General features: G+C 42.5%; 1 protein-coding gene across 4 annotated transcripts in view; it reads left to right on the top strand.

Moving 5' to 3' along the window:
- Positions 1-26,835, top strand: part of ERG (ETS transcription factor ERG) — a 208,330-nt gene extending 181,495 nt beyond the window's left edge. For 2 of the 4 annotated variants that reach the window (XM_033232469.1, XM_033232470.1), the window contains 7 exons: positions 3,157-3,360; positions 4,223-4,303; positions 6,290-6,361; positions 14,453-14,521; positions 15,175-15,231; positions 15,853-15,900; positions 22,940-26,835. In XM_033232469.1, coding sequence (XP_033088360.1) covers positions 3,157-3,360; positions 4,223-4,303; positions 6,290-6,361; positions 14,453-14,521; positions 15,175-15,231; positions 15,853-15,900; positions 22,940-23,460 — 1,052 coding nt within the window. In that variant the 3' untranslated portion in view covers positions 23,461-26,835. The remainder of the gene's footprint in view (positions 1-3,156; positions 3,361-4,222; positions 4,304-6,289; positions 6,362-14,452; positions 14,522-15,174; positions 15,232-15,852; positions 15,901-22,939) is intronic. The other 2 variants (XM_033232471.1, XM_033232472.1) reach the window with 1 other exon arrangement.
- Positions 26,836-27,620: the final 785 nt, after the last annotated feature.

Genomic DNA, 27,620 nt, shown 5'->3' with positions numbered 1-27,620 from the left:
GAATGAAACCAATTAAGGGGCACACCAAGGGATAACAGAAAGATTAAACTTCTCCTTTCACCAGTTTAACATAAACCTAGTGGCTTTCAGACAATATGTTTATGTATCATTTTGAGAATATCCGGTTCCACCATTAAGAGAAGAAAATCTATTTCCAGAATGAACTTATTTCTAGGAAATACAGTTGTTACATTAAAAAAAAAATAGTCCTCCCATTTTGTTAAAAGCAAAGCAAAAAAAAACAAAACAAAAAGGTGGGTTTGACTAGGATCAGAGGATGGAACTTATAGGGAATGACATAGGTAGGATGAGGGGGTCTTCTCTCTGTGAGGGCTGAGCAAACCATCCTCTGCACGGAACCAAAGATAATGAGAACTTGCCCTAAGACCTCAGTATGATCCACTTTTATAGAAAGAGGAATTCTGACATGTCATGAAAAAAGAAACATTTTGTCTCTGAAAGCCAAATTCTCACCCAATGACAAAGAGTCATCTGAACTTCAGTGAACTGGATGACATTAACCTTCCATATCTACATTCAGTTTTCACAGACTAACAACATGTTTCCAAGTGTTTGAATGACAAAGAAATATGTACACTTTTCTGTCATCGCTGCCGTTGGAGTTTTTATTGATATTCTCTCTGTAGCAAAACAGAGTTCCTTTAGTCTTCAGGTTCTGCGCACTGATGATTGGCTGTTGTTGTTGTTGTTGTTGTTGTTGTTGTTTTGAGACAGAATCTTGCTCTGTCGCCCAGGCTGGAGTGCAGTGGCCTGATCTCAGCTCACTGCAAGCTCCGCCTCCCAGGTTCTCACCATTCTCCTGCCTCAGCCTCCCGAGGAGCTGGGACTACAGGTGCCTGCCATCACGCCCGGCTAATTTTTTTGTATTTTTAGTAGAGACGGGGTTTCACCGTGTTAGCCAGGATGGTCTCGATCTCCTGACCTAGTGATCCACCCGCCTCTGCCTCCCAAAGTGCTGGGATTACAGGCGTGAGCCACCGTGCCCAGCCTGCGCACTGATTTTTAAGTGAAAATGTGGGTGTTTAAATATTGGTAGACATCCAGTGCTAGCTGGTCAAGTTGAAGATGCATGTGCCCTGTAACTCAGAATCCTGTATCTAGGTACTTAGCCGAGGCCAGTGTGTCCCCAAGTTTCATGTGAAAACGTAGATTCTGATTCAGCAGGTCTGGGCGGGGCCTGAGCGTTAGCATTTCTAATTACCTCCCAGGTGACGCTAATGCTGCCCAGTTGGAGGACCACACTTGGAGTAGTGAGGTCCAGGGAAGATGATCTGAACCTTGGCTGCTCATTGGAGTCACCTGGGGGAGCTCTTATCCACTGTGACGCCCAACTGCCCTCCAGCCTAATGGAAACAGTCTCCCTGGGGAGACCAGGCGTCACTAGTTTTTCAGTCTCTCCAGGTGATTCGAACAAGGACCCCAGGCTGTGGGCCAATGCGGACTCATTCACACATATGTGGGGGGATGGACAGGGGACATTCACTAAATAAATTGGGACTATTCACATGGGGGAGGCCTAAGAGCTGCTTAATGATCGATTATATCTTTGTGTATTAACCTGGCTACATCTTGAAATTATAACATTGAGTGCCAATAGCAAATCAGGTATCATTTATGTTAACTTTAAAAACACAAAACAATATATGTAGTTTAAATGGTAAAAATATTAAAATATGTATAGGAGTGATACATGTACTAACTTCAGGATAGTGGTTACTTCTAACCACTAGCTACTAACTTCAGGATAGGTGTTTGCAGCAGGAGAATGGAATGGGAAGGATAGATTCTACTGGACCTGCAATAATTTCTTTCATCTTTGTAGCTGAAGGAAAGTAAGGGAGGGAGAAGGGAGGGAAGGAAGAGGAAAGGAGGGAGAGGAAGAGAACTCTGGGTGTATGACTGGCTGGCTGTTTCTCACTATTACTGTGGCTTACCTCTGTAAACCTAAAAATGTATTTCAGCAGCATACTACATGCTCCATTCATGAGTAGCCTAAAATATTAGTGGGACCAGACAAACAAGGATCTGAAAGTATTAGCTCAAATGTGACTCCCACACCTGACTTTCATTCAAGAGGATAGGCACATCCTGGCATGCCTGACCCCCAAGGACTTGTCCAGGGAACTGAGATCAGTGCCCTTCGTTTTCAGGTGGGACAGACACAGAAAGGAGAAATAGCTGCCCACAGCAAGGTCCAGAAAGTGGAGAAATGGTGGGATTAGAACTCAGGGCTCCAGCTCTCTGTGCAGGTGTCTTTCAAGGCGTGGGGCCCAAGGGAGCAGCCGCCCCGTTTACCACACTCTGAAGATCCTACCACTGAGGGTATTTACCATGGGACATCCTGGCTGGCATTTCTGTTGGAGATCACCTGCTCCTTCTCCCCGGGGCCCTGCCCTCCCTGTCCCATAGGTGGCAGTGGAGTGTGACGACGTGGCCTGCATCCTGTGGGGTATTTGTGCTTGCCATGGCCAGCTGTGGAATGCAAAAACCACTCACCAACCCCACTCCTGCAGGTGCTGGTTAATTGCAAAACCAAACACCCTGCAGGAAAAGTCTGGAACAGACAGCTCTCTGAGACGAATGCTGGCTCATAGGATGGGCTAAAGTCTTGGTGTATCTATATTTCATTTCCGATTCTGTGGTCGGTGTTTTTCAGTATTTTGCATAAATACTGTTATTAATTTTTGTTGTTATGATCTGTAATTAGCACCTTCCTGATATGTGTTGCTTACTCTTATTTCCATATAAATATACCAGTAGTTTTCTAAGAAAAGGAAGTTTCCTCTTGTTCTTACTCACTTTCAAATGAATAAATAAAATTGGACATAAATGAGAAAAAAGAATTTTTAAAATCTCATGCCTACAGGAAACTTTAGATTGTCTGAGCAAAAAAGAGGGCATGTGATGTGAATAATCCCAAGATTCCAGAACTATTCACTTTAAAAACAATGATCTGTGGATGTGAGGCAGCTTTTGTCTTTCCCCCAAGATGTTCTCCTGGGTAGCCAGGGAGGCTGGTTGGAGGCTGTGCTTGTGGAAGGCAGCTGGTCAGAAATCCCATGTGGATGGGGATCTGCCCCAAGACGCAGATACCTGGCTTCAGGAATTGACTGAATTTGTTCCCACCCCTTTCAGATCCTACGCTATGGAGTACAGACCATGTGCGGCAGTGGCTGGAGTGGGCGGTGAAAGAATATGGCCTTCCAGACGTCAACATCTTGTTATTCCAGAACATCGATGGGAAGGAACTGTGCAAGATGACCAAGGATGACTTCCAGAGGCTCACCCCCAGCTACAATGCCGACATCCTTCTCTCACATCTCCACTACCTCAGAGAGAGTAAGCTGCCCCCTTCCTCCAAGGATAGATGGCTGTGGCTATGGTTCTTATGACCTGAGCTTCAGAGGGTTCAAACAGGTGTGTCGACAGCATCCTCCTGCCCTTGTCCAGTTCCCGTTGGGGATCTGAGGGAACCACACGCTTGGTATGCAATGACTTAGGGTAACAACACCCTGGCCACATCGCCTAGTGAGAAGTAGTCAGCACTCTCAGGAGAAGCCAAAATTCACTTCCATGCTCAGCTGCCTCCTCCAGGGTCCTGCGACCAAGAAGATGGAATGTCAAAGGGAAAGGAAGCATTAACTAGTCACACATTAGTCTCTATGATACCCCAAATTGAAATAGAACCATTAAGGAAAGGCTCCTCTTCAGTAGGAATTAGGGGGATTATTCTCCCTAAAGCTACACAAAGCCCCACTTTATATTCTAACTTGAACACAGAACAAGGAAAGTTTTCATTTTGTGTCATGTGATTGGGCTTAACCTGACAGAAAGGGATGGCATGTTGGCATGAATCCAGAATGTTTGCTGCATGCTTTAATTTCTACAGCGTCCAGCATGATGAGAAGGAAGTAGTGTGACAGTGAGGTGGAGTAAATTCTCCTCCATTGCTTTGCCTGGCATCCCAACCACTTCTTCCCTGAATTAAAGACGGGTCCCCATGTAGGTTTTAACATGCTAACAAGTAGCAGATTGATGGAAATAGTTATAAGCTGCCCATGATATTAGGGTGGGAGTGGGGGAATGGTTTTCTTTCTTTCTTTCTTTTTCTTTTTTTCTTTTGTTTTTTTTTTGTAAGAAAGGTAATTCTCTCTCTCTTTTTTTTTTTCATTTTGATGTCACTTTTTGTTTTGTTTTGTAGCTCCTCTTCCACATTTGACTTCAGATGATGTTGATAAAGCCTTACAAAACTCTCCACGGTTAATGCATGCTAGAAACACAGGTAATGCTGGCCCCGCCCCTGCCTCCCAGCAAGAGCATAGGGTCTTACGTACAGGTTGCATGCTTCCATGGGAAACCGGTCAGCGTGTGTCAGGAAGAGAGAATGCAGGTAGATGATTCAGGATGCTTTCCAATACTTAGGAGGTACCACAGCCTAAAGGAAGGTGAAGCCCTTTGGTTTTCTGAGCGCTTCCCACGCACCCCAGTTTGATTATCAAAGGGTTCCTTTTTTTCAACCAGGAGATGTGCAGAATTTGCCTTTAGCCATAACTTTAGCTCACATTTGCCAGATTACAATCTTCTTCTGTTAGTCCCAATATATTCGCTGTGCTGACTCTGTAGACACTAAAAGCATGTTCGATATAAAAGGGCCCTTAGCAGCCTCCTTTACTTTCTTCCATTTTTATTCTTAAAGAATATTTGCTAGGATAAGTTGGAATTTTCTTTTTCCTTTCCAATAAACTTTTAGGCTATTTGATTTGTTTTCCTACAGACTGCGTGTTTGCAAAAGGCAGGAGGGAATTTCTGTAACATTGTGAGAGTTTTGTTCAGAGGGAACCTCTGCTATGATTTTGGAGAATATGAAATTAGTCACTAACCAAATGCCTGTTTTCTATCTCTAACCATTGACTGTACATTTGACTTATTTATGTATTTATTTTGCCTGAGCCTAAGTAGGGTTTAACACCATGCCTCATCCTGGCTAACCTTCCTCCCTCGCCTCCCAATCACAGCAGAGGCTGGGTTTTCTGTGGATGTGTTCCTGGTTCACATCCATCTGCTCCTTCCTGATGGAGACAGTTCCAGAAGCATGGCCACTGGCTGCTCACCCCACTCTGTTAGCTGCAGGGACCCTCTACAATCACCCGGACTAGGGATGGAGACAGGAAGTGCCAGGAAGCCTTGCAAGTCAGCCAGTTAACTCAGGGTCAGCCCTCACATAGAAGAAATACAGCCATTTTCCCAATATTTGCCATTTTATTTTAAAATATCAAATGTGAGTGAGTCCCGGTTTGAGTATTACAGTGAAATTGCTCATTTATCATGGTAAATGAGCAATTTCATATTTAAAACATTGTCTTTTTAAGACAATATTTCTATATTCAAAACATTGTCTTTTTAATCTGAAGTTTTAAAACACCTGCTTCGAGTTGGTACTACACTTTTTCAATAATTTTGGTTGCACACATCAGCCTATTCATGACCTTGTGGCCAGAAATAACAGATAACTTAGAGGAAGTTACTTCCCCTTCTTAGGAAATATCTTTGAGCTATGCGCAATTTCTTATATTTTCACATTTATTTAGGAATTCTTTAACCATAGAGTGAATGTTTCAAAAAAAAACCTCCAAATTTATTAATTTTGCTATTGTTAAACACAGAAGCTACCAATGAACAGGACAACAAATTCCAAATGGACTGAACTCTGAAAAGGGAATTTTCTCAGCTAACAACAACATGAGTTTTGGTCAAAAGAGAGAAAGGGAAAACGCATTTGACTAGAGATGTGGATTAATTATTAATAAAATCCATATACTCTTTGGCTAAATACTTATAATTGCTTGGTGCTACTTTCCAAGAGCTATGTAAAATATATTATGGGTTTTTATACAATATATACAAATATATTATGGGTTTTTATTGAAAAATAAAACATGCACCATATAGATTTTTAATAAAATGGGATAGCCCAGTGGGAAGTGGGATTGAGGGCGACACAGATAGGGCTTCATCAAGAAGCTATAAAATCAAAACACAAAATGCTTTATAGCAAATGGGGCACAGGAGTACACCAAGGCTCCAAGTTTCACTTCCACCTTGAGAATCTGACACGTGCACCTGTCCATTTCTCCTGAGCTCTGTTAAGGCAGGTTTGAGGAGGTCTCTTCCCTTTGTTGTCACAGGGAAAAGTAGATTTGGCGCCGATGTTGAGATCGACAACCACAACAAAAGACCTTCACATGTTTGTCTTTCCTTTTGTCTGCAGGGGGTGCAGCTTTTATTTTCCCAAATACTTCAGTATATCCTGAAGCTACGCAAAGAATTACAACTAGGCCAGGTACGAAAACACCCCTGTGTGATCTCTTCATTGAGAGACATCCCAGATGTCCTGCTGAGATCCATGCCCTAAGTCACGCGATACAAAGAGAGCTGATCCCGGAGCCGAAGCCAGTCCCAGACAGTCTTATTCTGCCTCTGTTTATTTGGAGACTAAACCCACTCAAACCATTTCATTCGAAGACCACACTAAAGGAATTAAGAGCAGATTAGCCCTTTAACTAGCTCTTCAGAGAGACAGATGGGCAAAGAAGGCACCCTGGATGCCTGGCAGTTAGAAATAGGCCCACTTTTGAAGTAGCGGAAGGATCTATCCCTCCTCAGGGGAAGAGCACAAAACAAGGACACTCCCCAGATTCACAGTGACCGATTCTCAGTATGTCACAAGAAGCCAGTCTTGCAGAGCAGAAGCATGCAATCAGTAGGATTTACATCTGAATCTTACTGCCTGTCTTCCAGATGATTTAATTAGGTAATTAATTTACATGCCATTCATGCAAAAATAAACATCTATCAAGTGCCCATTAGTGCCAAGCATGATGTTAGACTCTGGGAATATAAAGACGAACCAGGCTTCAGTAAGCTTCCTGTCTTCAGAACGTTCACTTCTTCATTCAGCTTGTTCATTTGCTGAGTGCCTCCTCTGGGCCAGCCACGGATGGTATGACGGTGAACAAGCCAAAATGTTTTGCCTCCAGTTCTAGATGTTTCCGTAGAGTGACCTAGAGCCAGAGAGACAGATATGTACACATAAATGTTTCCCCTAATGTGATAGGTTCTACGGTAGAGGCACCACTTCTAGCAATACAGGCTGTAGGAGCAGGATCGGGGAGGAACTCAACCCCCCACGAAAGGCATAAAGATGCTTTCCAGAGGAATGGCCACATGGCAAAGGGGAATTAGATGTTTACCAGGCGAATAATGAGCAGGGGGAGAGGGCATTTCACAGAAGGGTATAGCTTGCCCTAAGCATTTGTCACCTCCCTGGGACTTAGAGCAGCCCCATAAGCTAGATATCATTGTACCAGCCTCACGATTGATGACATCGTGTTCAGGGTGGTGGGGTGGTTTATCCGTCTTCCTACGCGCTTCCAGAATTCATATGAAACTCAGGCGATTCCTCTTTCACCTCTATCACATAACCGAAATACACAAGTCTCAGTCTGAACTGGTTCAAGATCTAGGCTTGGCAACTACTCTTCCTTTCTGATGAGAAAGACCGGGGGCCCAGGGAGCTAAAGAGAATGAATGAGGAAACTTCTCAGGCTGTTCAAATCCTGACACTGCCCTGGTTACTGCCTAGTGACTTCAGGCTGGCAATTTTCTCTTCTCTAATGTCAGAGAAAAAGTTTGCTGTCTCGCTCCTGGGCAGCATGATAGAAAGGCTTAACTAAGAGGTACTAAGAGGTAGTAAATCACCTCTGTCATGTAAGAGATTCACAGGCCATTGAAACATGGGCAGGACCCAGTGCCTAGAGTCTACAAGACTGGTCATAAAGAAATCTACCCCATGTATTGCAAGTGGAAAATAGAAATTCACGTTTGACTCACGCTCTACAGATTTTATAACTCTGTGAGCGTTTAAAAAATATTTCCATATATATGGAAATATTTTCCATATATATGGAAATATAAAAACTATTTCCAAAACATTTGGCTGGGGTTTTAAAATTTTTTTTACTTTTTAATTTTGTTTTTGTTTGTTTATGTTAAGACATCTCATAGGTGCGTCTGACTGAGTTGCAAAGCCAGGGGTTGTGAGCTAGTGTTACAAACTGTGTTAAAAGATCACGACACTGGCCAAATCCATGGGCACAACCTGTCCATCAGACAAGCCAGCTGACTGATGCTACCTGGTTAAGACAGTGGGTCCTGGAGCTGCTTTGTTTTCACATTTTAGGACATGGTGGATTTGGAAGGTATGATCCATCCAGGTGGATGGAGAAGAGGGTGGCTGTGAGGATGTTGGTTGGGACTCCCTCTCTGCCCAGCCCAGGGAAGGCAAGGGTGGCAAACTTAGACACCTCCCATGCCGCTCTGATGGTGCTCTTCCATGGGCCCATGATTTGAGCGTGATCTGGGAGACAGCACACTTCCACAGCTCCACTACTAGTCAAGTATGTTTTCGAAACTCAGTTTGTACCTGAAATAACCTGTTTTGACCACTGCCTACTGTGATTATGAGAACCAATACAAATATTGGTATCTGACCTGTAAAGAATTTAAAGCAGACTGAACAAGCCAGAGGACTGTTTACTGTAGGCTCTATTCAGGGGCTTGACCTTGGATATAAGAACTAGTTATACACCTTGGGTCATCCATTGCTAAGCAATCAACCTTAAAGGACTGGTCCTGTGGAGATAAAAGCTGTGAACCTGCAACTGGAGAATGAACGCTGTGATGGCTGAGAGGGAAAGCTTTTGCCTCACTAACTTTCAGAGCTGCGTGAGTCCCAGAGGGAGGTCACTGGGAATCTGATGATATCCCTGTGGTCAGTGGATACCTGACTACTTTCAGAAAGGTGATTGTTGACTGTTTCTTTCAAGGTCCTTAGGGATACAGACCCCAAATCCCTGTCTCTCCACTCTTGGTTTGCTGTACCATGATCTTCATTTCCACACCCTTTGTCTAATCCCACATCCGAGGGGACCGAACGCTGGTCAGCGTTATTGTGCCGACCATGAAGCAAGCCAGGCTCCTAGGTAGCAACTCTACTTAGACCAGAATCTGTCTCTTCTCTGCACGGTGGCCGTTTCATTAGAGTCCCTGATAGAGGAGACAGTGGTGTTCAGGGTTTACTGGTTAAATTAGACGGCATTCCACACCCTTTCTGCAGAGACTCTTCCACATGTGTGTTGTCCTGCTGCATCCTCCTTCCCACCTCTTCCTCACCACCCTTCCCTCCTTCCCTTCCCGCTGTGAGTAGCCCATCCCTGGGTTACTGCCCCAATCTCCCTTCCCTTCCCTTCCCTTCTTCTTTTTTTCTTTTCTTTTCTTTTCTTTTTTTGACAGAGTCTCACTGTGTCACCAGGCTGTAGTGCAGTGGCACAATCTCGGCTCACCGCAGCCTCTGCGTCCTGGATTCAAGCAATTCTTCTGCCTCATCCTCCCAAGTAGCTGAGGCTACAGGCACATGCCACCAGACCCAGCTAATTTTTGTATTTTTAGTAGAGACAGGGTTTCACTGTGTTGGCCAGGATGGTCTTGATCTCTTGACCTCGTGATCCAACCGCCTCTGCCTCCCAAAGTGCTGGGATTACAGACGTGAGCCACCATGCCCAGCCCCAAATCTACCTTTTATTCTGTTCATGGCCCACCTTCCCAAATGAATCATTTATTCCAAAGCCCCCTGACTGCTTCCCTGTTAGGTCAGTCTCACCGCTGCTGTGTCAGTTCAGTCTCCCTGCACAATTGGCCGAGGCTCTTCACGGACCTCACAGGGGACCACATGTGGACATGCCCTGCCACCACCACCACGCGCCATTTGTCCAAACCTCATCCCTTTTCCTTGCATGTCCGTACCTAGTGTTTTCCCACATTTTCCTGATTCAAGATTTCCTGTCTTTCACGACCCCTTCGTTGAATTAGCATTGAGACAGTCTTCTCTACTCTCATAAGTATCAACCTACAGGCATATCGTGTTACACTCTGTTGTTTTATGATTATTATTTTATGTTTCACGTGTTTCTTACATTGCTGCAGTTACTGTGACCAGAATCCCTTTCTGTACCTCCTCTGCAAACACCCTTCTATTTTGCTGAATCCACTTCTTTTGGAGCCATAGCCCTTTGAGGTCTCAGGGGAAAAAAGTGGCAAAAACAGATCCACAGAATCTTGCAAGCCCCTGTTAACTACACAGTGCGCCACCCTGCCTGTCCTCTCAGGAGCAGGTCATGCAAAAGCTCAGCTCTATCCCAAGGATGATGTTCTGCAACCCCATCCTTTCCTCTTCCATCCCCATGACAACCCATATATTATGATATGCCTCTGGGGTGTTATCAAAAGAGATTAGAGAGTTAAGCCTGCAAATGCAGCCTTCGCTTCCACTTTGAAGCTGCTGCTCCTCAGGGCTTTCTTGGAATCTTAAATCATTTCTGCACTGGAGCTCACAGCCTGGTGCTTTTCAGCACAGCTAGGCATAGTGAGACAATGCAAGTACTGCATAGCACCTCTCAGTTAGGTGTTATGTAAAGCTTGTGTCTTCGCAAATGGCTAACACTGCATTCTTTGCTTCCCCTTAGTTCTTATATAACCACAGGGATCTGCAAACCTAGGCAAGAAGGGAATGTAAAATGTTTCCAAATCTCCATGCCTTTGATATAGAATTTTAAGAAGATCTGGAGGAAAATAGAGGGCGACTTAATCATGTTAAGGTTGACTCAAACTTTTTTTTTTTTTTCATTTCACAGACATTTATAGATTGGTTCTCAGCAGCAGCTCTTAGTCTTCCTAATTTGTGTTCCCCATTAGCATCTAATTTCAAGAGCAGACAAATCTCATCTTTTCCCATCCAGCCCAGCCAGGGAGCCTTCACAGTTGCTTTGCAGATATTTTGCAGATATGGTGTGGATCCTGCAGAATGAGGATGAGCTCTTCCATGATCCACATTCTTGCCCTTTAAAAAATAAAGCGGGTAGGCGGGGGTGGCAAGAGCTAGAGGTTCCTCCTCAGTGAGTTTGATGAAGGGAGAATGTAAACCTTGGCTGAACTTAGCCCTCCAGGAAAGGGTAGCCAGAACGTTGTATTAATTGACTGATGTCTTCAAAAGGGTGTGGTGGAGGAGGAGTCTCATTCAGAATGAGAAGCTGATCCCAGCTCCCAGGAAATCAACACAGTTGCTCATGTATAGGAGTCAGCACTAGCGGAACTCCCTATTTGTAGCTTCACGCTGTTTTTTTATACTGTTATAATGTAATTTACATCTATGTTCACCCAAGCTGCCTATGCAATGACTTTTATAAAGCTCAGTTTTCAAACACAGTCTCTTACAGATAAAACAGCAGAACCAGTGCCAGAAAGCAACCTTCCCTTACATGGGCACTTCTGCCAAGCATATGAGTTCATGACCTTGAAGGTCAAAGTTAAAGAGAAATGGAGAGGGTGTTGAAGTGATCAGCAAAAATTAAATGTAAAATGTATTCTTATTGGAAGTCCAGTGCTCTATTATCAATAAAGGACACTTAGCCAAGATACATGGAGGAGTGATTGAAATTTCAAGCAGTCAACAGCAAAACTACTGAGGCTTTGAGACGGTGTAGCCGCCGAAGCAGTCACCCCTGGCTATCCCTCATCTCAGGGAGCCTGAGTTGAATATTTCCCAATGTCATATCCCACAGGGAGTACTCAGGGCCCACAGCATGTGATCGGTAGCTGATAAGGAAGCATTGAACCAGAATGTCATGGGAGAAAACAAAAGCCCGCATATCTTCCATGGCAATATGTTTATGAACATGTTAATCATTGTTCATATAAGTGTCTCAAATACTTGGCTGAAAAGTAAACTCTGTTTGGTGTTAAGTTTTGACTTATTTTCAAGGGAGGATGGGATGTGGTTATACACCCTAAGAAGGATTTTGTGAATAAAGAGTTTCAAAATATTTTGGGAGTGGTAGTTAGGCATTTATTTTTTTTCCCAGTCACATTTCATGAGCAATAATTTTCGGTTTAAGGTAGTATCTGACTAGCCTACTGATGCCTTCTATCAGTTCCATTAGCATACTTATTCCATGGGTAAAAGCAATCCATCTAGAACTCTTTCAACCATTTTTTAGTTTGTCTTTGCACGCTCTAGATAGCATTACTGAAATCATCTGCAGGAAAACAGAGTTTCTGAAAAGAGCAATGGTCTAGAGCAGGCTTTCTCAGACTTTAGTGTGCACCAGAGTCACCCAGAAATGCTGATTCTGAGGCCAGGTGCAGTGGCTCACGCCTCTAATCCCAGCACTTTAGGAGGCCGAGGCGGGTGGATCACGAGGTCGGGAGATCGAGACTATCCTGGCTAACACGGTGAGACCCTGTCTCTACTAAAAATACAAAAAGAAATTAGCCGGGCATGGTGGCGGGTGCCTGTAGTCCCAGATACTCAGGAGACTGAGGCAGGAGAATGGCGTGAGCCCGGGAGGCAGAGGCTGCAGTGAGCTGAGATTGTGCCACTGCACTCCAGCCTGGGCCACAGAACGAGACTCCGTCTCAAAAAAAAAAAAATGCTGATTGTGATGCAGTAGGTCTGGGGTAAGATTCTGCATTTCTAACGAGTTCCCAGGTATTGTTGATGTTGCTGGTCCACAGACCACCCTTTGAGAAACAGAGATCTAGAACATATTTCTGTATTATCTTGCTGTTTTTCATTTGGTAAATAGAAGGCCTTAGTTAATGTGCCTTTCTGCTCCTAAATTAGGCTAGATGTGTCTAGGACTGCCTCATGAGCAGATTTTTCTTTCTGAGACAATTCGCAAATTGAAACTCTGGCGATCCATTTTTTTTTTTTTTTTTTTACAAAATGCAACTGACTGAGAACCCATGTGCAGAGTGTTCCCAGAGACTTGAGTTGAAATTCAGTTGTAAATTGTTAGGGGCTGCAGATTTAATTCCTATGTGTAACCCCAACACCAGAAATGTGAAAATCTGAGGAGCTGGGTGGGAAAAGATTTAGGTCCAAAAATGCAAAAATGCCAACTGAGAGAAAGGAGTGAGTAATAGCAGTTTAAAAAGAAAAATTATCTAATTCTCCAAAGCTCTGAAGGGTAGGATTTCATAGACCACACTAGTAGCAAAGATGCTTGCAGCCAAACAGACCAAATGCATTAAGGAGATTCTGTGTTGAATTTCACACGGCCTATCATTTCTATTCTCATTGGGATATGAAAATAGGAAGAGACACATCTTCTGCAACACAGTCAAACTCTTTGAAGACTGACCCATCAAATTGCTGGTTTTAAACAAAATTAAAATATTTGTTTAAAGAGAAACTTAAAAACAATTGCATTGTCCTATCTTCCAAGCGAAATTTTGTGCCCATCTCCTGGTATCTGGCAGCAAAGAACCTGCCGAGATATTTGGCCATGGCCTTCACTTGGCCCAGAATGACACATGACATTGAACTGAGACCCAGCAATCCAAGAAGACATAATTTTGAAACAGTTATGTAATAAGATTGCATGTAGAAATAGCCTTAGATATACCCTCTTAGCAAAAGTATGTATAATAAGGTTTCTGGGATGTATTTGTGAAACAAACTTGAAATGCTTTGATAATCATTAATAGGACTCACACTGAGGATGTAGAAGTATAGTTACTAAATTTGCATATGAAAAGTAAATGAAGGTTTATGGGACAAGTGATACTACTTTATAAATACAAAGAAATGTTTGGCATGTACTTAAGCTCAAAAGGTCATCATCAATGTGCTGTGGGAGCAATACTATTTCAGTCCTGTAATTCGTTTCATGCAGTTCATTTTAGAGAAATTCTAAATGTATTTAGAACATTAGAAATGGGAGACATTTGCCTACGAAAATCACTAGATCAGATAAGACTGATTTAATATAAATTGATGAGATTATAAAGGGAAAATGAGAGTTGGCTAAGAGAGGCAACTGGCAAATAAAAAGATAAGGCATTTCCTAGGAGATGCAAGAAGAAAAAGAAGCTGAATGTCATTTGATTGATTTAGGGGCAGACCTCAAACAAAAATGAGCTGGTTTATCCAAATTGTAGACTGTGTTTTGGATGAGTCATGAAGATAATAAAGAGACAGATGTAGATCAGTCCCAGTGGAAGCAGGGTGAACTAGATTGTAAGAAACTTTTATTAGGGTCTTGACTTATGATTGTAGGAAATTAGAAGAGTCGGCAACCTCTGGGAGAATCTGTCAATGAGAGTTTTCAGATAAACGGGTGAGAATTTTAGACCACTATCATATATGAAATTTTAATTTGTAAATGAAACTCAAATCTAGTGGGATATTCTTTGGGTTACCAGATTTTTTTAGCACACAATTTATTCTAATAAATACAAAATCAAATACGAAACCAAAACATCTCTTATAAAAATTACACGATTGATCTTTTAGTCAATTTATTTGTCTTTACAGATTTACCGTATGAGCCTCCCAGGAGATCAGCCTGGACCGGTCACGGCCACCCCACGCCCCAGTCGAAAGGTACAGTGTTGGCTCCCATGGCCCTGAGTTTCATGTCGCAGGCAGTTGATGACTGTTGATGGAGTATATAATAATTTGTGTGGTTAATCTGTGATTTTGCAACACGTGGTAGGTTTGTTCCATTGACAACAGAGTACAATTGATCTTTAACTGCAGTGATTCTTTCTCTATTTGGGTCATCACAAATTTCATAACAAAAATAAAGGAATGATGTAGTGTATTTCAACCTTCAGAAATGCATGTTTCATGGGATGTTTGAGTACACATTAAATAATTGGTGATTTCCTGAATCTTGGCCATGCTTAAAAGTATCCCTGGCTTTACTTTATTTGACTGATGGTTTCCCTTTATGTGTTCATCTTAGACTATGATTTATTATAATCTGTTTGGTAAGCCATCCCAAATTCTCTTTTTTTTTAACTTTTGGAAAAACTGGGAGGTATCCATTTTTTAAATATGTCCTCTTTTTTTGTTACAATGTTTTTACATTTGGTTTCATTAGAAAGGAAAATTTTTCCTTACCATAAGATGCTTCTGATTTAGACTATTATGTTAATAACTAAATTAACTGATAGAATGATTTTGCAACAACATCAAAGACTCGTGACCAAATGTGTTATAGTTAATTGCCTTTTGTATTTCTGGATTTTCAGCTGCTCAACCATCTCCTTCCACAGTGCCCAAAACTGAAGACCAGCGTCCTCAGTTAGGTATGTTTCAGGGGCCATCTGAATAAACATAAGAGAAGATTCAGGCTCAGCAGCACGTTTCTAAAATGCATCACTTTTTAATGGAAGTTAACATGATTTTTTGCCTCTTTTTGACTGCTCCATACATAAGATAGGGCCCAAGTCATCAGCCTACTCACGCGAGGTGACTTGAGATGGTGCTAAAACATGTCCCCAACTATGCAATAAATATAGAAAAAAACATTCTACTTGCACACAGTCTGCTGCTTTGTGATCCTTTTTTTTTTTTTTTAATTTTACTTTCCATGCCCGAACAACACAGCCTGCACAGCCCTGGATTGATGGGGCTTGGCACATGTTTGCCCTCTTTATGTCATTGGTTGGTGTGAGCCCTGAGCTACGTGTCGGGATCCTGGGATGGAATCCAAGCCCTGCCACCAACTAGGAGTCCCCTAGCAAGACATCTGAGATGCTGTGTGGTATCTTCTCTCATAGAAGAGGTGGAGGCAGTTGATTTGGAGTTGGGGGACATTTCCAGCTCTGAAATCTGAAAACACAATTGAGTCAGGCATTATGTCTGAAGTCACATCATACTATGTCACAGCTATGTCTATGGTTTGACTTTGTTTCTTTTTGCTGTAGATCCTTATCAGATTCTTGGACCAACAAGTAGCCGCCTTGCAAATCCAGGTGAGAAACTGCTGATGATTTTCTTCTTACAAAGTTACCTTTTTGGCAGTGGCTATTTTGAAAAGTAAATTGGTATTGGTGAGAAATTCCTTTGACTGAACAAATTTTAGTTTTAGGTCTCACTGAATTATTTGCCTTAATGGAAAAATGGGTCGGGTTATAAATTTTCAGCTTCAGCAAAGAACATTATAACCTAATCCAAGCTGTAATAGTTTTTTAGGGCTGCTGGAACAAAGCACCATGGATTAGGTGGCTTAAACAACAACAGTTTATTGTCTCACAGTTCTGGAGGCTGGAAGTCTGAAATCAGAGTGTCCCGATAGCAGGTTTCATTCCTTCTGAGGGCTGTGAGGGAGGGATCTGTCCTGGGGACTCTCCCTGTCTTACAGATAGCCATCATCTCCTCGTGTCTCTTCTCATCATCGTCTCTCTGTGTGTGTCAGTCGCTGTGTCCAGATGTCTCTTTTGCATGAGGACGTTGGTCAGATTGGAATACCCATTCCATAACCTGACTGTAACTTGATTACCTTATTTAGGATCTTATCTCCATAAAAAGGTTACATTCTCAGATACCGCGGGTTAAGATTTCAACATGGGGAATTGAGGGGACACAATTCAACCATGATACAAGCAGATAAAATAACTAGTATTTTTTAAAAGAGAGCCTTAATACAACCACAAGACTTCAAATTCAGGCTCATCTTTGATGGTCTGTTTCTGAACTTGGCTAGAAGAAAGAGCAGATTCTTAATTAGCCCATTTGTACCCAGTGCATTGCCAAGGTTTGCCACCTGTTCTAATGTTTCAGTGCCAACTACATAGTTTATTTGTTTGTATTCAGATCAGAACCAGCTGTGCTGGCACCAACTTCAGAAATTCATAGCCTATGCTGCATATTCCCAACTGCAAATTCAAATGCCAAGATGTTACAGGTATATTGCAAGCAAAGATGGAATTATATTTCCTAAATGTTGAGGCCAAAATAAGGTTGGAAATGGAATAATTCACATTTAATCAGTGTACATCCCTGCAAGAGAATCTACACATTGAAAACATGAAACATTATCATTTTTGAGCATCTGTATTTTTGATGTTAAATTTTGGTTAATGTTAATGAATTCAATGAATTTTTTTTACAGCTGAAAATCTAAAGAAAACTAGTTAGCCTGGGGCCTAGACTAGGTGCTCAATAATTATTTGTTGCATACATGAATGCCAAGGATAACGAGATATAGTCCTTTAGCTCAGGGAGCTTTCGGTTGCTGGAGAGATGGACACAGGGAGTTACAACATTGTCCCAAACACAGAGCCCCAGGCCCTTTTTGCTCATGATGGCTTTCATGTAGTAGCCCAGGCTCCTGAGGCTGTGGTCTCTTCTCAGCCTTCTGCTCAGCTTTTCATTTGCAACTCTGCCATATAACCGTTCAAATACAAATAATGACTATGTTTTGAGATGATTATTATCAGCCATGCTTCAGGAAGACTGATCTGGCAGCAATGTTAGGATAGATTAGAAAAAAGAAAATGACGGAAGCTGAAACACTCTGGGAATGTTAATACAATCATGTGAAATAACAATCAAACAGCTCCCACCCCGCAGAACGCCCCCGATAGAATGTCTGTGGTCCCTTCTGTGCCTCATGGCAGCCCTGGGAGGTTACTATCTCCATCCTACAGAAGAGGAATTAGAAGTCCAGAGAAGTTAAGTAACTTTTCCTGTGTCACACAGCCAATGATAAGGGAGGTCAGATTTGTAACCTAACTCTGTCTCCAAAGTCTGCTTTTGTTTTCTTGCCCTACTCTGCCGCTGACTAAGTATGAAGGGAAAAGGAGGTCTTACAAAATGCAGACTGTGAGAATAGAAAGCAAGGATTTCCTTTCAGGGTAATAACTGCTTAGGTGCAGGCGATGAATCTGAGGTCGGGAAGGAAGAGGAAGAGAGTCAAGCTGCACCAAAGAAGACTAAACTGGCCTTTGCACTAACACATTGGCCAAATGAAATATATATGTCCATGACCACATTGTCATAGCCCAAAGGTACTGCTTGGCTTGTTTGTAGAACAGGGCCAGAGTCACTTGCTCCTAAGCAGAGTGCCAATTCTCACAAGGGAACACCACACCTGCCCTGGGCCCAGCAGCCTGGGGATGCCCTTTGTAGACAGAGGGACCTGAGCTCAGAGCAACGAGACTGGAAACTCATCACAGGCCTGGGGAAACAGGACTGCGCTTCATACCGTTAAGACTCTTTTTAATGGGCCTGGAGAAAATGACAACATCCTACCTTTGATTTGCAGCCCAGTGACTTTAAGATAAAGGTTTATTTCATTTAGTTTATGATGAATTCGACTTTCTCTCCATCTATCCTTAGGTTTGTGTCTGTTGTGCTCATGTGAATTTTTCCCCTGAAACCAGAATGTCGCTTATCTTTGTATTAATCAGAATGCTTCTTCCTGTTTGATTCTATTTTTCTATTCTCTGATACATAAATCCTTCATCACTTACAAATTGCTGTCTTTGCTTTTCATACAATACAAATTCCTTTTCCTCATTTTAAGTGGAAAGATTGCATCATATAGTATGAATGCACAAGATGATGTCATCATCCCAACATCTCTATCCCAAATATTCATTTGATGTGCACTTTGGACATCACTTCTCCTGCTGAGAACAGTGTGTCCCTGCATTCTGATATCATGGATCGGTTATAAGCAACACAGCTCCTTTACGTGCCATCAGAGCAGCTGAGAATCTAACATGGTTCCTCTAATGAAAGAGCTTTGTTGGGTTATGTTCAGAGGCTCCCTTGATGCTAACTGAACACTTCGGTGGTGCACATGAAGCCTCTTGCAGAACAACAGACCAGGTTAGGGATGTTTTGCCATTTGTTAGGAGGTGAGAGTGTGCAGTCTTCCAGTGGCAGCCCCCCAGGGAGGCGACAACATGGAAAGGACCTGGGGAGGCTGCAGAGATGTGCATAAACCAGGCCTGAAAGCAAGTTTGTGCAGTGATTAAGCATGGTAGCGTAGGGTCTAGATTTCAGCCCTTGCCGGCGCTGAGAAAAATACGTCAGTCTACCTCTCTAAGCTCCAATTTCCTCACTTCTCCAGTGGGCTAATCACATGATTCCTGTGGGAATTAAATAAATCAACACATGTAAAGCATTTAGAATGGTGCATGGCACACAGTAAGCCTTCAGAGGATATCAGTCAGCCCGAGAAGAGCACCTTTTCAAGCTTTTTCATGGTTCAAAAGGCCAATTGAACAGTGTTTCTCTTTCTTTAGGCATTTCCTGGCTATAGGAGAGGAGTGTTATCTTTCCTTAAACTCTGATTTTTCAGCCCAAAGAAATTATGAGAAGACCATTCATGTACTGAGTTCATCCTTACCATGATCTTGCAAGATAGTACTGTTACCATCATGCCCTCTTTACAGATGAGGATACTGAGGCAGAGAGAGCTGGGAGAGTTGCCAAAGGTCCCACAAAGGGCAGAGGCAGGATTCAGCTGAGGCAGTGGCAACTCCAAAGTTGGTGCTCCCTACCACCATGCTTTTCTGCCCTCCAGTAAGTGATGCCTGAGCCTCACTGAGTCTCGGGGCAGAGACTTCCATTCAGGACACACCTGCTGCCTTGCAGAGGGTCCAGGCCATGCACGCGGGATCTTCTGCACCACCCCTGGCTTCTAGAGAAAGTGGCCTCAAACCACTGCCACCATGGTACTGGCGGGGCCCCTCATGACTGTATTTACTGCCCTTGTTCATCAGCTGATGGCTGCAGGGCTTTGCACCAGGCTGCTGTTTCCACCAGACTCACAGCTGCTGAGTCACTCTGCAGCTCTCTGCTTTGCTCTGTGGTTTGTAAACCGTTTTGGGTTTTGTTTTTTTTTTTCCTGCCCATTTTTGCTCAGTCTGTACGCCTTTGCTACCCTGTTTCTCTCCCTTTCTTTTAACAGTATTAGGAGATTTCTTTCCTCTGTAAAATTAAAGGAGTGCCTTCTGTCTTCTTAAAAGCCACAGCCACCCTTTCATCCACAGGGTTCTCCGTAGGTGGGCAGTGCTGCCTGCCACTGTTTTTTACTCCCAAATCTGTTTTATTTTGGTAATTACCCTAAGAAAAAACTAGTTGCTCCTTACTGACATTGCAAGGATGTTATTAAGATAGAGTAAAACAAAAATAGATCTGAAGGGTTTACCCAAGAAAGGTGAGTCCTAAGGTAGAGGTGGTGATGCTACTCAGTGAAAGGTCTTGTCTTTCAAGAGCTTCTCTTTGTAAACCCTCGTTTGGCCCATGAGTGACCCAAGCCACTTTTAGGCTTTCCTAAATCCTAAGCATTCTTGTTTTGAAATCTCTATATTCTAAAATGCACCTCATCACACATTAAATGTTATTGATTTGGAAGTAAAATAAGAATTTAAAAATTGTTCTTAAAATTTTATGACTGAGAATAACTCATTTACCATTGACAATTTTTTAACAACCATTGTTCATTTTTGAGAATTCTTGCAGTGAGAAAATTTGTTCTACACACTGCAAAATGCAGTGAATTTCGTTACAAATATTAAATTTAACAGTTAATGAGTTTGACATAATGTTACGCTTTCTACCATTTACTTAAACATTCATTGATTGATTTTGCATTTCCAGGTTTCTTTCAAGGTTTGAAAGCTGATGAATTTTGCTTTCAGATCTCTTCTTTCTATAGACCCTCCCTTGAAATGCTCACAGTCCTGAGCCCTGTGTCTTTATGGCTAATGGGTAAAATAGTCAAGTGAGAAATTAGCTCATCCATCCTTTGGGCATTGAGTTTGCTGCCATGAATTTAGGTCCCCTGCTTTCTAACTCTTCAGAAATAGGAGAGACATGAGATCACTTTTGTCCACTGGTTCTGTCCTACACACGTTTATAAGAGAAGTGGGTGAGGGAAAACTTGCTAAGAGGCAGTGCCAAGGTTTGAGTCGATTCCGAGTGTGATTTCGGCAGGTCTGTGGAGTTGCTTTCTCTATGGGAGAAAGTTGACGCTGAATATTTATTTTCAAACAACCATATGTGTTTATATTGAAGCATCTGTGAAGACTGTTAAATCAAAAATCCATGCCTTTTCCTATTCCCAGGTCATCTATGGAATTTTTTTCAAGTTGTAATTTTTTGGTTACAATATATATACCAAGACCATATGGTTTTCCCATACCATTCTTTGTATTTTCTAAACGCATATTAATGAAATGTTGCAGGCAACAAACCTTGATTGGGAGCAGTGTGTATATGTGGTTCTGAAAAAGCAAAGGCTTCTACCGCAATGAGCTACGAGCTGTTAATACATTTCAAATGTGTTGCTAGACTGAAAATGAGTACTTTCCAGAATAGATTCAGAAAAAGCTGACCTTTCTCACAGTGCTATTGTATGGATAAATTCACAAAAATATCCATTTCCATGTAGCCAACATGCAAAGAAGAGTTTATGAGTTGGGCGATATACATAGGAGGCTGGCAAGGATTTAGAAGAAAATGATCTTAAAATTGATTTTTACATTATATTAATTCCTTGAGTAGATGTCAGTTAAAGTTACTTTAATCATTTTATCACATTGAATGATATTACTTACGATATAATAAAAGGTAATCTTTTGGTAATAAGTCTAAGGCAGTGCTATAACTGGAGTTCGGGAGGAAAGACCCACCTCCCATCCATTCTTACGCTTCTGAAATATGTTCAGCACAGCTCAGCTTCTCTCGGTACTGATACTATTGTCAATATTTACATGCTGCTGTCTTCTAGGGAGCCATAAATTATCTTCAAGTATTGTGACGCAGCAGCTAGATGTGCCTAGATTTTTCTTTAAATTTCATAAAACAAAGCCATATCTATATGCTCTCAGTGAAATCAAGAAAATTCTGACTTTGTCCACCCAGCTAAATGTGATCTCTTTGACAAAGGAAGAGTCTCATTCAGCTTCCCAAGGGGACTTGCAATCACTCGTTGTTGGGGTTTTTCTTCTGGAAATGCTGCTTGACACAATTGGCATTGCAGGGCACAGGCAACGCATTGGTTTCCGTTACGATGCCCTTGCCCAAATACTGGAACTGGGTGATCTGGTTTGAAAAAGAGCCAGCTTTTTTTGTTTTTTTTCTAAACTTCCTCATTTTTAGTGGGTTAATTCTGTTCTAGGAAAAGTTTTGACAGAATTGCTTTCTGAGCGCCAGCAAAATGTTATGTTAGAAATAATGATGTTTACTTCCATTCTCAATTTTTTTCCATAAACTTTTAGAAGTTCATTTCCTAAATCTAACTTTTATTATCTTACTTGACCTAGCCAATATAAATGGCATTAAGTCATTATTGCCATCCACATAACAGTACTTTTCTGCTTCACAAAATAGGAAAAAAAAAATACAGCTCTTTCATCCTCTAAACACCAGGTTGATCTGGCTGTTCTTTTAAGGAAGTCAGAAATGGATGGAACCAGCCTGAACTCTGCCCCATATGAATTCCCTGCATTCCATCTAGGTCTTGAATCTGTTAGACCATCATCCTGGCTCGGGTTCCCTAGATGCAGAACTTGGGGTAAGGCTGCTTGTGCAGGTGAATGATTAACGGCATGTTCTCAGGAGAGAGAGAATGGGAAGAAGCACAGGGCAGGTGCAGCGCTAAGGAAGTTTCTGGCCTCCTCCAAGCCTCCTTGCAGCTGGACGCTGTTTCAGCCCTATCCCACGGGAGCGCTGGAGCCTGAATAGCCTCATGGAGTTGGTCTTTCCTTGAGGCAAGGGGGCCGGCCTATGTTACCCTGTTCAGTCCAACAGCTGTCGGATACCTGGGGGTGGGTGAGGCGGTGGCTCTGTTAAGGTAAGGGCAGTTCTCTGGAGAAATGGGTGGCCATGGAGTGAGAGCAGTCCTCACCCCTGCAGCTGAGGGATGGACGGACAGGCCTGGTGAAGGGAATGTGGGCGACACACCAATAGCACCTCCTTACCTCATCACAAAGGGCCTCTTTCCCCTGGAACCTGTGCTCATTGGAGTTTTCCTTCCTCTCCTGATCTCATTAGGCAGTGGCCAGATCCAGCTTTGGCAGTTCCTCCTGGAGCTCCTGTCAGACAGCTCCAACTCCAGCTGCATCACCTGGGAAGGCACCAACGGGGAGTTCAAGATGACGGATCCCGATGAGGTGGCCCGGCGTTGGGGAGAGCGGAAGAGCAAACCCAATATGAACTACGATAAGCTCAGCCGCGCCCTCCGTTACTACTATGACAAGAACATCATGACCAAGGTCCACGGGAAGCGCTACGCCTACAAGTTCGACTTCCACGGGATCGCCCAGGCCCTCCAGCCCCACCCCCCGGAGTCATCTCTGTACAAGTACCCCTCAGACCTCCCGTACATGGGCTCCTATCACGCCCACCCGCAGAAGATGAACTTTGTGGCACCCCATCCTCCAGCTCTCCCCGTGACATCTTCCAGTTTTTTTGCTGCCCCAAACCCATACTGGAATTCACCAACTGGGGGTATATACCCTAACACTAGGCTCCCCACCAGCCATATGCCTTCTCATCTGGGCACTTACTACTAAACACCTGATGGAGGCCTTTCCCATCAGCGTACATTCACCAGCCCATCGCCACAAACTCTATCGGAGAACATGAATCAAAAGTGCCTCAAGAGGAATGAAAAAAGCTTTACTGGGGCTGGGGAAGGAAGCCAGGGAAGAGATCCAAAGACTCTTGGGAGGGAGTTACTGAAGTCTTACTACAGAAATGAGGAGGATGCTAAAAATGTCACAAATATGGACATATCATCTGTGGACTGACCTTGTAAAAGACAGTATATGTAGAAGCATGAAGTCTTAAGGACAAAGTGCCAAAGAAAGTGGTCTTAAGAAATGTATAAACTTTAGAGTAGAGTTTGAAATCCCGCTAATGCAAACTGGGATGAAACTAAAGCAATAGAAACAACACAGTTTTGACCTAACATACCGTTTATAATGCCATTTTAAGGAAAACTACCTGTATTTAAAAATAGAAACATATCAAAAACAAGAGAAAAGACATGAGAGAGACTGTGGCCCATCAAGAGACATTGATACGCAACTGCACGGTATGTGCTGTTTTGGTTGAAATCAAATACATTCCGTTTGATGGACAGCTGTCAGCTTTCTCAAACTGTGAAGATGACCCAAAGTTTCCAACTCCTTTACAGTATTACCGGGACTGTGAACTAAAAGGTGGGACTGAGGATGTGTATAGAGTGAGCGTGTGATCGTAGACAGAGGGGTGAAGGAGGAGGAGGAGGCAGAGAAGGAGGAGACCAGGGCTGGGAAAGAAACGTCTCAAGCAATGAAGACTGGACTCAGGACATTTGGGGACTGTGTACAATGAGTTACAGAGACTTGAGGGTTCATGCAGTCAGTGTTATACCAAACCCAGTGTTAGGAGAAAGGACACAGCGTAATGTAGAAAGGGGAAGTAGTAGAAATCAGAAACAAAAATGTGCATCTCTTTCTTTCTTTGTCAAATGAAAATTTTAACTGGAATTGTCTGATATTTAAGAGAAACATTCAGGACCTCATCATTATGTGGGGGCTTTGTTCTCCACAGGGTCAGGTAAGAGATGGCCTTCTTGGCTGCCACAATCAGAAATCACACAGGCATTTTGGGTAGGCGGCCTCCAGTTTTCCTTTGAGTCGCGAACGCTGTGCGTTTGTCAGAATGAAGTATACAAGTCAATGTTTCCCCCCCCTTTTTATATAATAATTATATAACTTATGCATTTATACACTACGAGTTGATCTCGGCCAGCCAAAGACACACGACAAAAGAGACAATCAATGATATAATGTGGCCTTGAATTTTAACTCTGTATGCTTAATGTTTACAATACGAAGTTATTAGTTCTTAGAATGCAGAATGTATGTAATAAAATAAGCTTGGCCTAGCATGGCAAATCAGATTTATACAGGAGTCTGCATTTGCACTTTTTTTAGTAACTAAAGTTGCTTAATGAAAACATGTGCTGAATGTTGTGGATTTTGTGTTATAATTTTACTTTGTCCAGGAACTTGTGCAAGGGAGAGTCAAGCAAATAGGATGTTTGGCACCCAGACGGCGTCAGCCTCTGCAGGTCCTTCTTTCACCCTCATCTCTCTTATTTGTAGCCCCTTTTGGAACAGAAGGACCCCAGGTTTCACGTTGGAGCCTCCATATTTATGCCTGGAATGGAAAGAGGCCTAGGATGCTGGGGTTGTCATTGAGAAATTCTAGTTCAGCACCTGGTCACAAATCACCCTTAATTCCTGCTGTGATTAAAAAACATTTGTTGAATGGTGAACAAGCTACCGCTCATAATGCAAACTGTATTATTACTGGTAAATAAAGTGTCATGGATAGCTGCAATTTCTCACTTTACCGAAACAAGGGACAACTTCTAGATTTGCCATGGGGTTTCTCTTTCAGGAGATCTCACTAGGTAGACAGCTTTAATCTTGCTATATCAGAGTTACCTGGGCACTGTGGCTTGGGATTCACAAGTCTTGAGCCTGATATCGCTGGCTATCCCTTGAAGACAATGTTTATTTCTATAATCTAGAGCCAGTTTCCCTGGGCATCTTTTCTTTGCCTCACAAATGCTGCCAACCTTAGTCCAGGTGAAGGCAACTCAAGAGGTGAAAATACAAGGTGACCGTGCGAAGGCGCTAGCCTAAACGTCTTAGCTGAATTGGTTTCTGAATTGGCCCTTTTCATAGCTATTTCAGGGCCTGTTTTTTCACGTTGTAATCCTTTTGCTATGATTATATGAAGTTGCCAAACCTCTGTGCTGTGGATGTTTTGGCAGTGGGCTTTGAAGTCGGCAGGATACGATTACCAACGCTCCCGACACACCGTGTCATTTGGATTAGACAGAGCCCAACCATCCATCATTTTGCAGCAGCCTGGGAAGGCCCACAAAGTGCCTGTATCTCCTTAGGGAAAATAAATAAATACAATCATGAAAGCTGGCAGTTAGGCTGACCCAAACTGTGCTAATGGAAAAGATCAGTCATTTTTATTTTGGAATGCAAAGTCAAGACACACCTACATTCTGCATAGAAATACACATTTACTTGGATAATCACTCGGTTCTCTCTTTCAAGACTGTCTCATGAGCAAGATCATAAAAACAAGACATGATTATCATATTCAATTTTAACAGATGTTTTCCGTTAGATCCCTCAACCCTCCACCCCAATCCAGGTTATTAGCAAGTCTTATGAGCAACTGGGATAATGTTGGATAACATGATAATACTGAGTTCCTTCAAATACGTAATTCTTAAATTGTTACAAAATGGCATTAATTCTCTGTTCCTGTTGTAATCTAATTCCAAAACACCCTCCAGGTCATATTCATAATTGCATGAACCCTTTCTCTCTGTTTCTACCTGTCTCTTGGCTTGCCCTGATGTATACTCAGACTCCTGTACAATCATACTCCTGCTGGCAAGAGATTTGTCTTCTTTTCTTGTCTTAATTGTCTTTCGGGCCTTGTATGTGGTAAAATCGCCAAATCACAGTCAAGACTTTATTTTTGTTTCTAGTTTGATGCCCTTATGTCCCAGAGGGGTTCACAAAGTGCTTTGTCAGGACTGCTGCAGTTAGAAGGCTCACCACTGCTCCTCCTAAGCCCTCTGCACAGAGGTAGCACCTGCAGCCCAGGAGCAGGAGCCCGAGGAGCTGCCCTCTGACGGCAGGTGCAGCCAAGATGGCTACAGCTCAGGAGCTGGGAAGGTGATGGGGCACAGGGAAAGCACAGGCGTTCTGCAGCGCCACAAAGTGACCCACTGCCTGGAGAAAGAGACGAAAATATATTTTTTTTAAAGCTGGTTTAATTAGCCTCTCATTACTTCATTCAAATAAAGTCATGAGGCGACTTAATTAGAGAATAAAAATTACTTTGGACTATTCAAAAATACATCAATTCTGTGCCTTCTCTTTATCTTAACCTTGGTTTAAAGAAATCTTGTTGACTCACACCTGTAATCCCAGCACTTTGAAGGGCAGAGGCGGGCGGATCGTGTGAGCCCGGGAGCTCAGGACCAGCCTGGGCAACATGACAGTACCCAGTCTCTATAGAAAAATAAATAAATACGAAAATTAGCTGGGCATGGTGGTGCACAACTGCAGTCCCAGGAGTTCAAGGCTACAGTGAGCTGTGACCACACCACCAGCCTGGGTGACAGAGTGAAACCCTGATTCAAAAATAAATTTTTAACAAAGCAGCCCAAATTAATGCTATACAGAAACAACTAGATAAACTTTTCTAGCTTGTAATTTTAAACTCATTTTACTGAGTAAAACATAATTATTTTCTCACAAAATAATGTTAAACTATTATTCTGCTGGAGAAAGTCATGTTTCCTGATTATAATTTGTACTAGAAGATATGAATTACAAACTTCTGCAGGAAGCATGTTATATGTAGAAACTTTGTGGAGAAAAGAAATGGTTTTTTCAGGTTCTATAGCCATACAGCATGTTTCCTAAAGAAGACAATACAGAAATAGTAGGTAGCCAGAATTTCATCCTGACGCGACTTCATAAAACAGTCTGGAGATATTACAAGGTTGTGACTGATTGAATAAGCACAGCCAAAGAGTACTAATTAAAAAATGGATGCTCATCTAGAAGGGAGGTCATAGGATTAAACCCCAGGCTGCCGCCCTTGAATTTACTTGGTCATACTTTACTCAGATGAGGAT

The sequence above is a fragment of the Trachypithecus francoisi genome, unplaced genomic scaffold (genome assembly GCF_009764315.1).
Source record: "Trachypithecus francoisi isolate TF-2019V2 unplaced genomic scaffold, Tfra_2.0 Lachesis_group14, whole genome shotgun sequence".
NCBI classification, from domain to species: Eukaryota; Metazoa; Chordata; class Mammalia; order Primates; family Cercopithecidae; genus Trachypithecus; species Trachypithecus francoisi.
The sequence above is the reverse complement of the archived record's forward strand: the minus strand, read 5'-3'. Positions and strand labels throughout refer to the sequence as shown.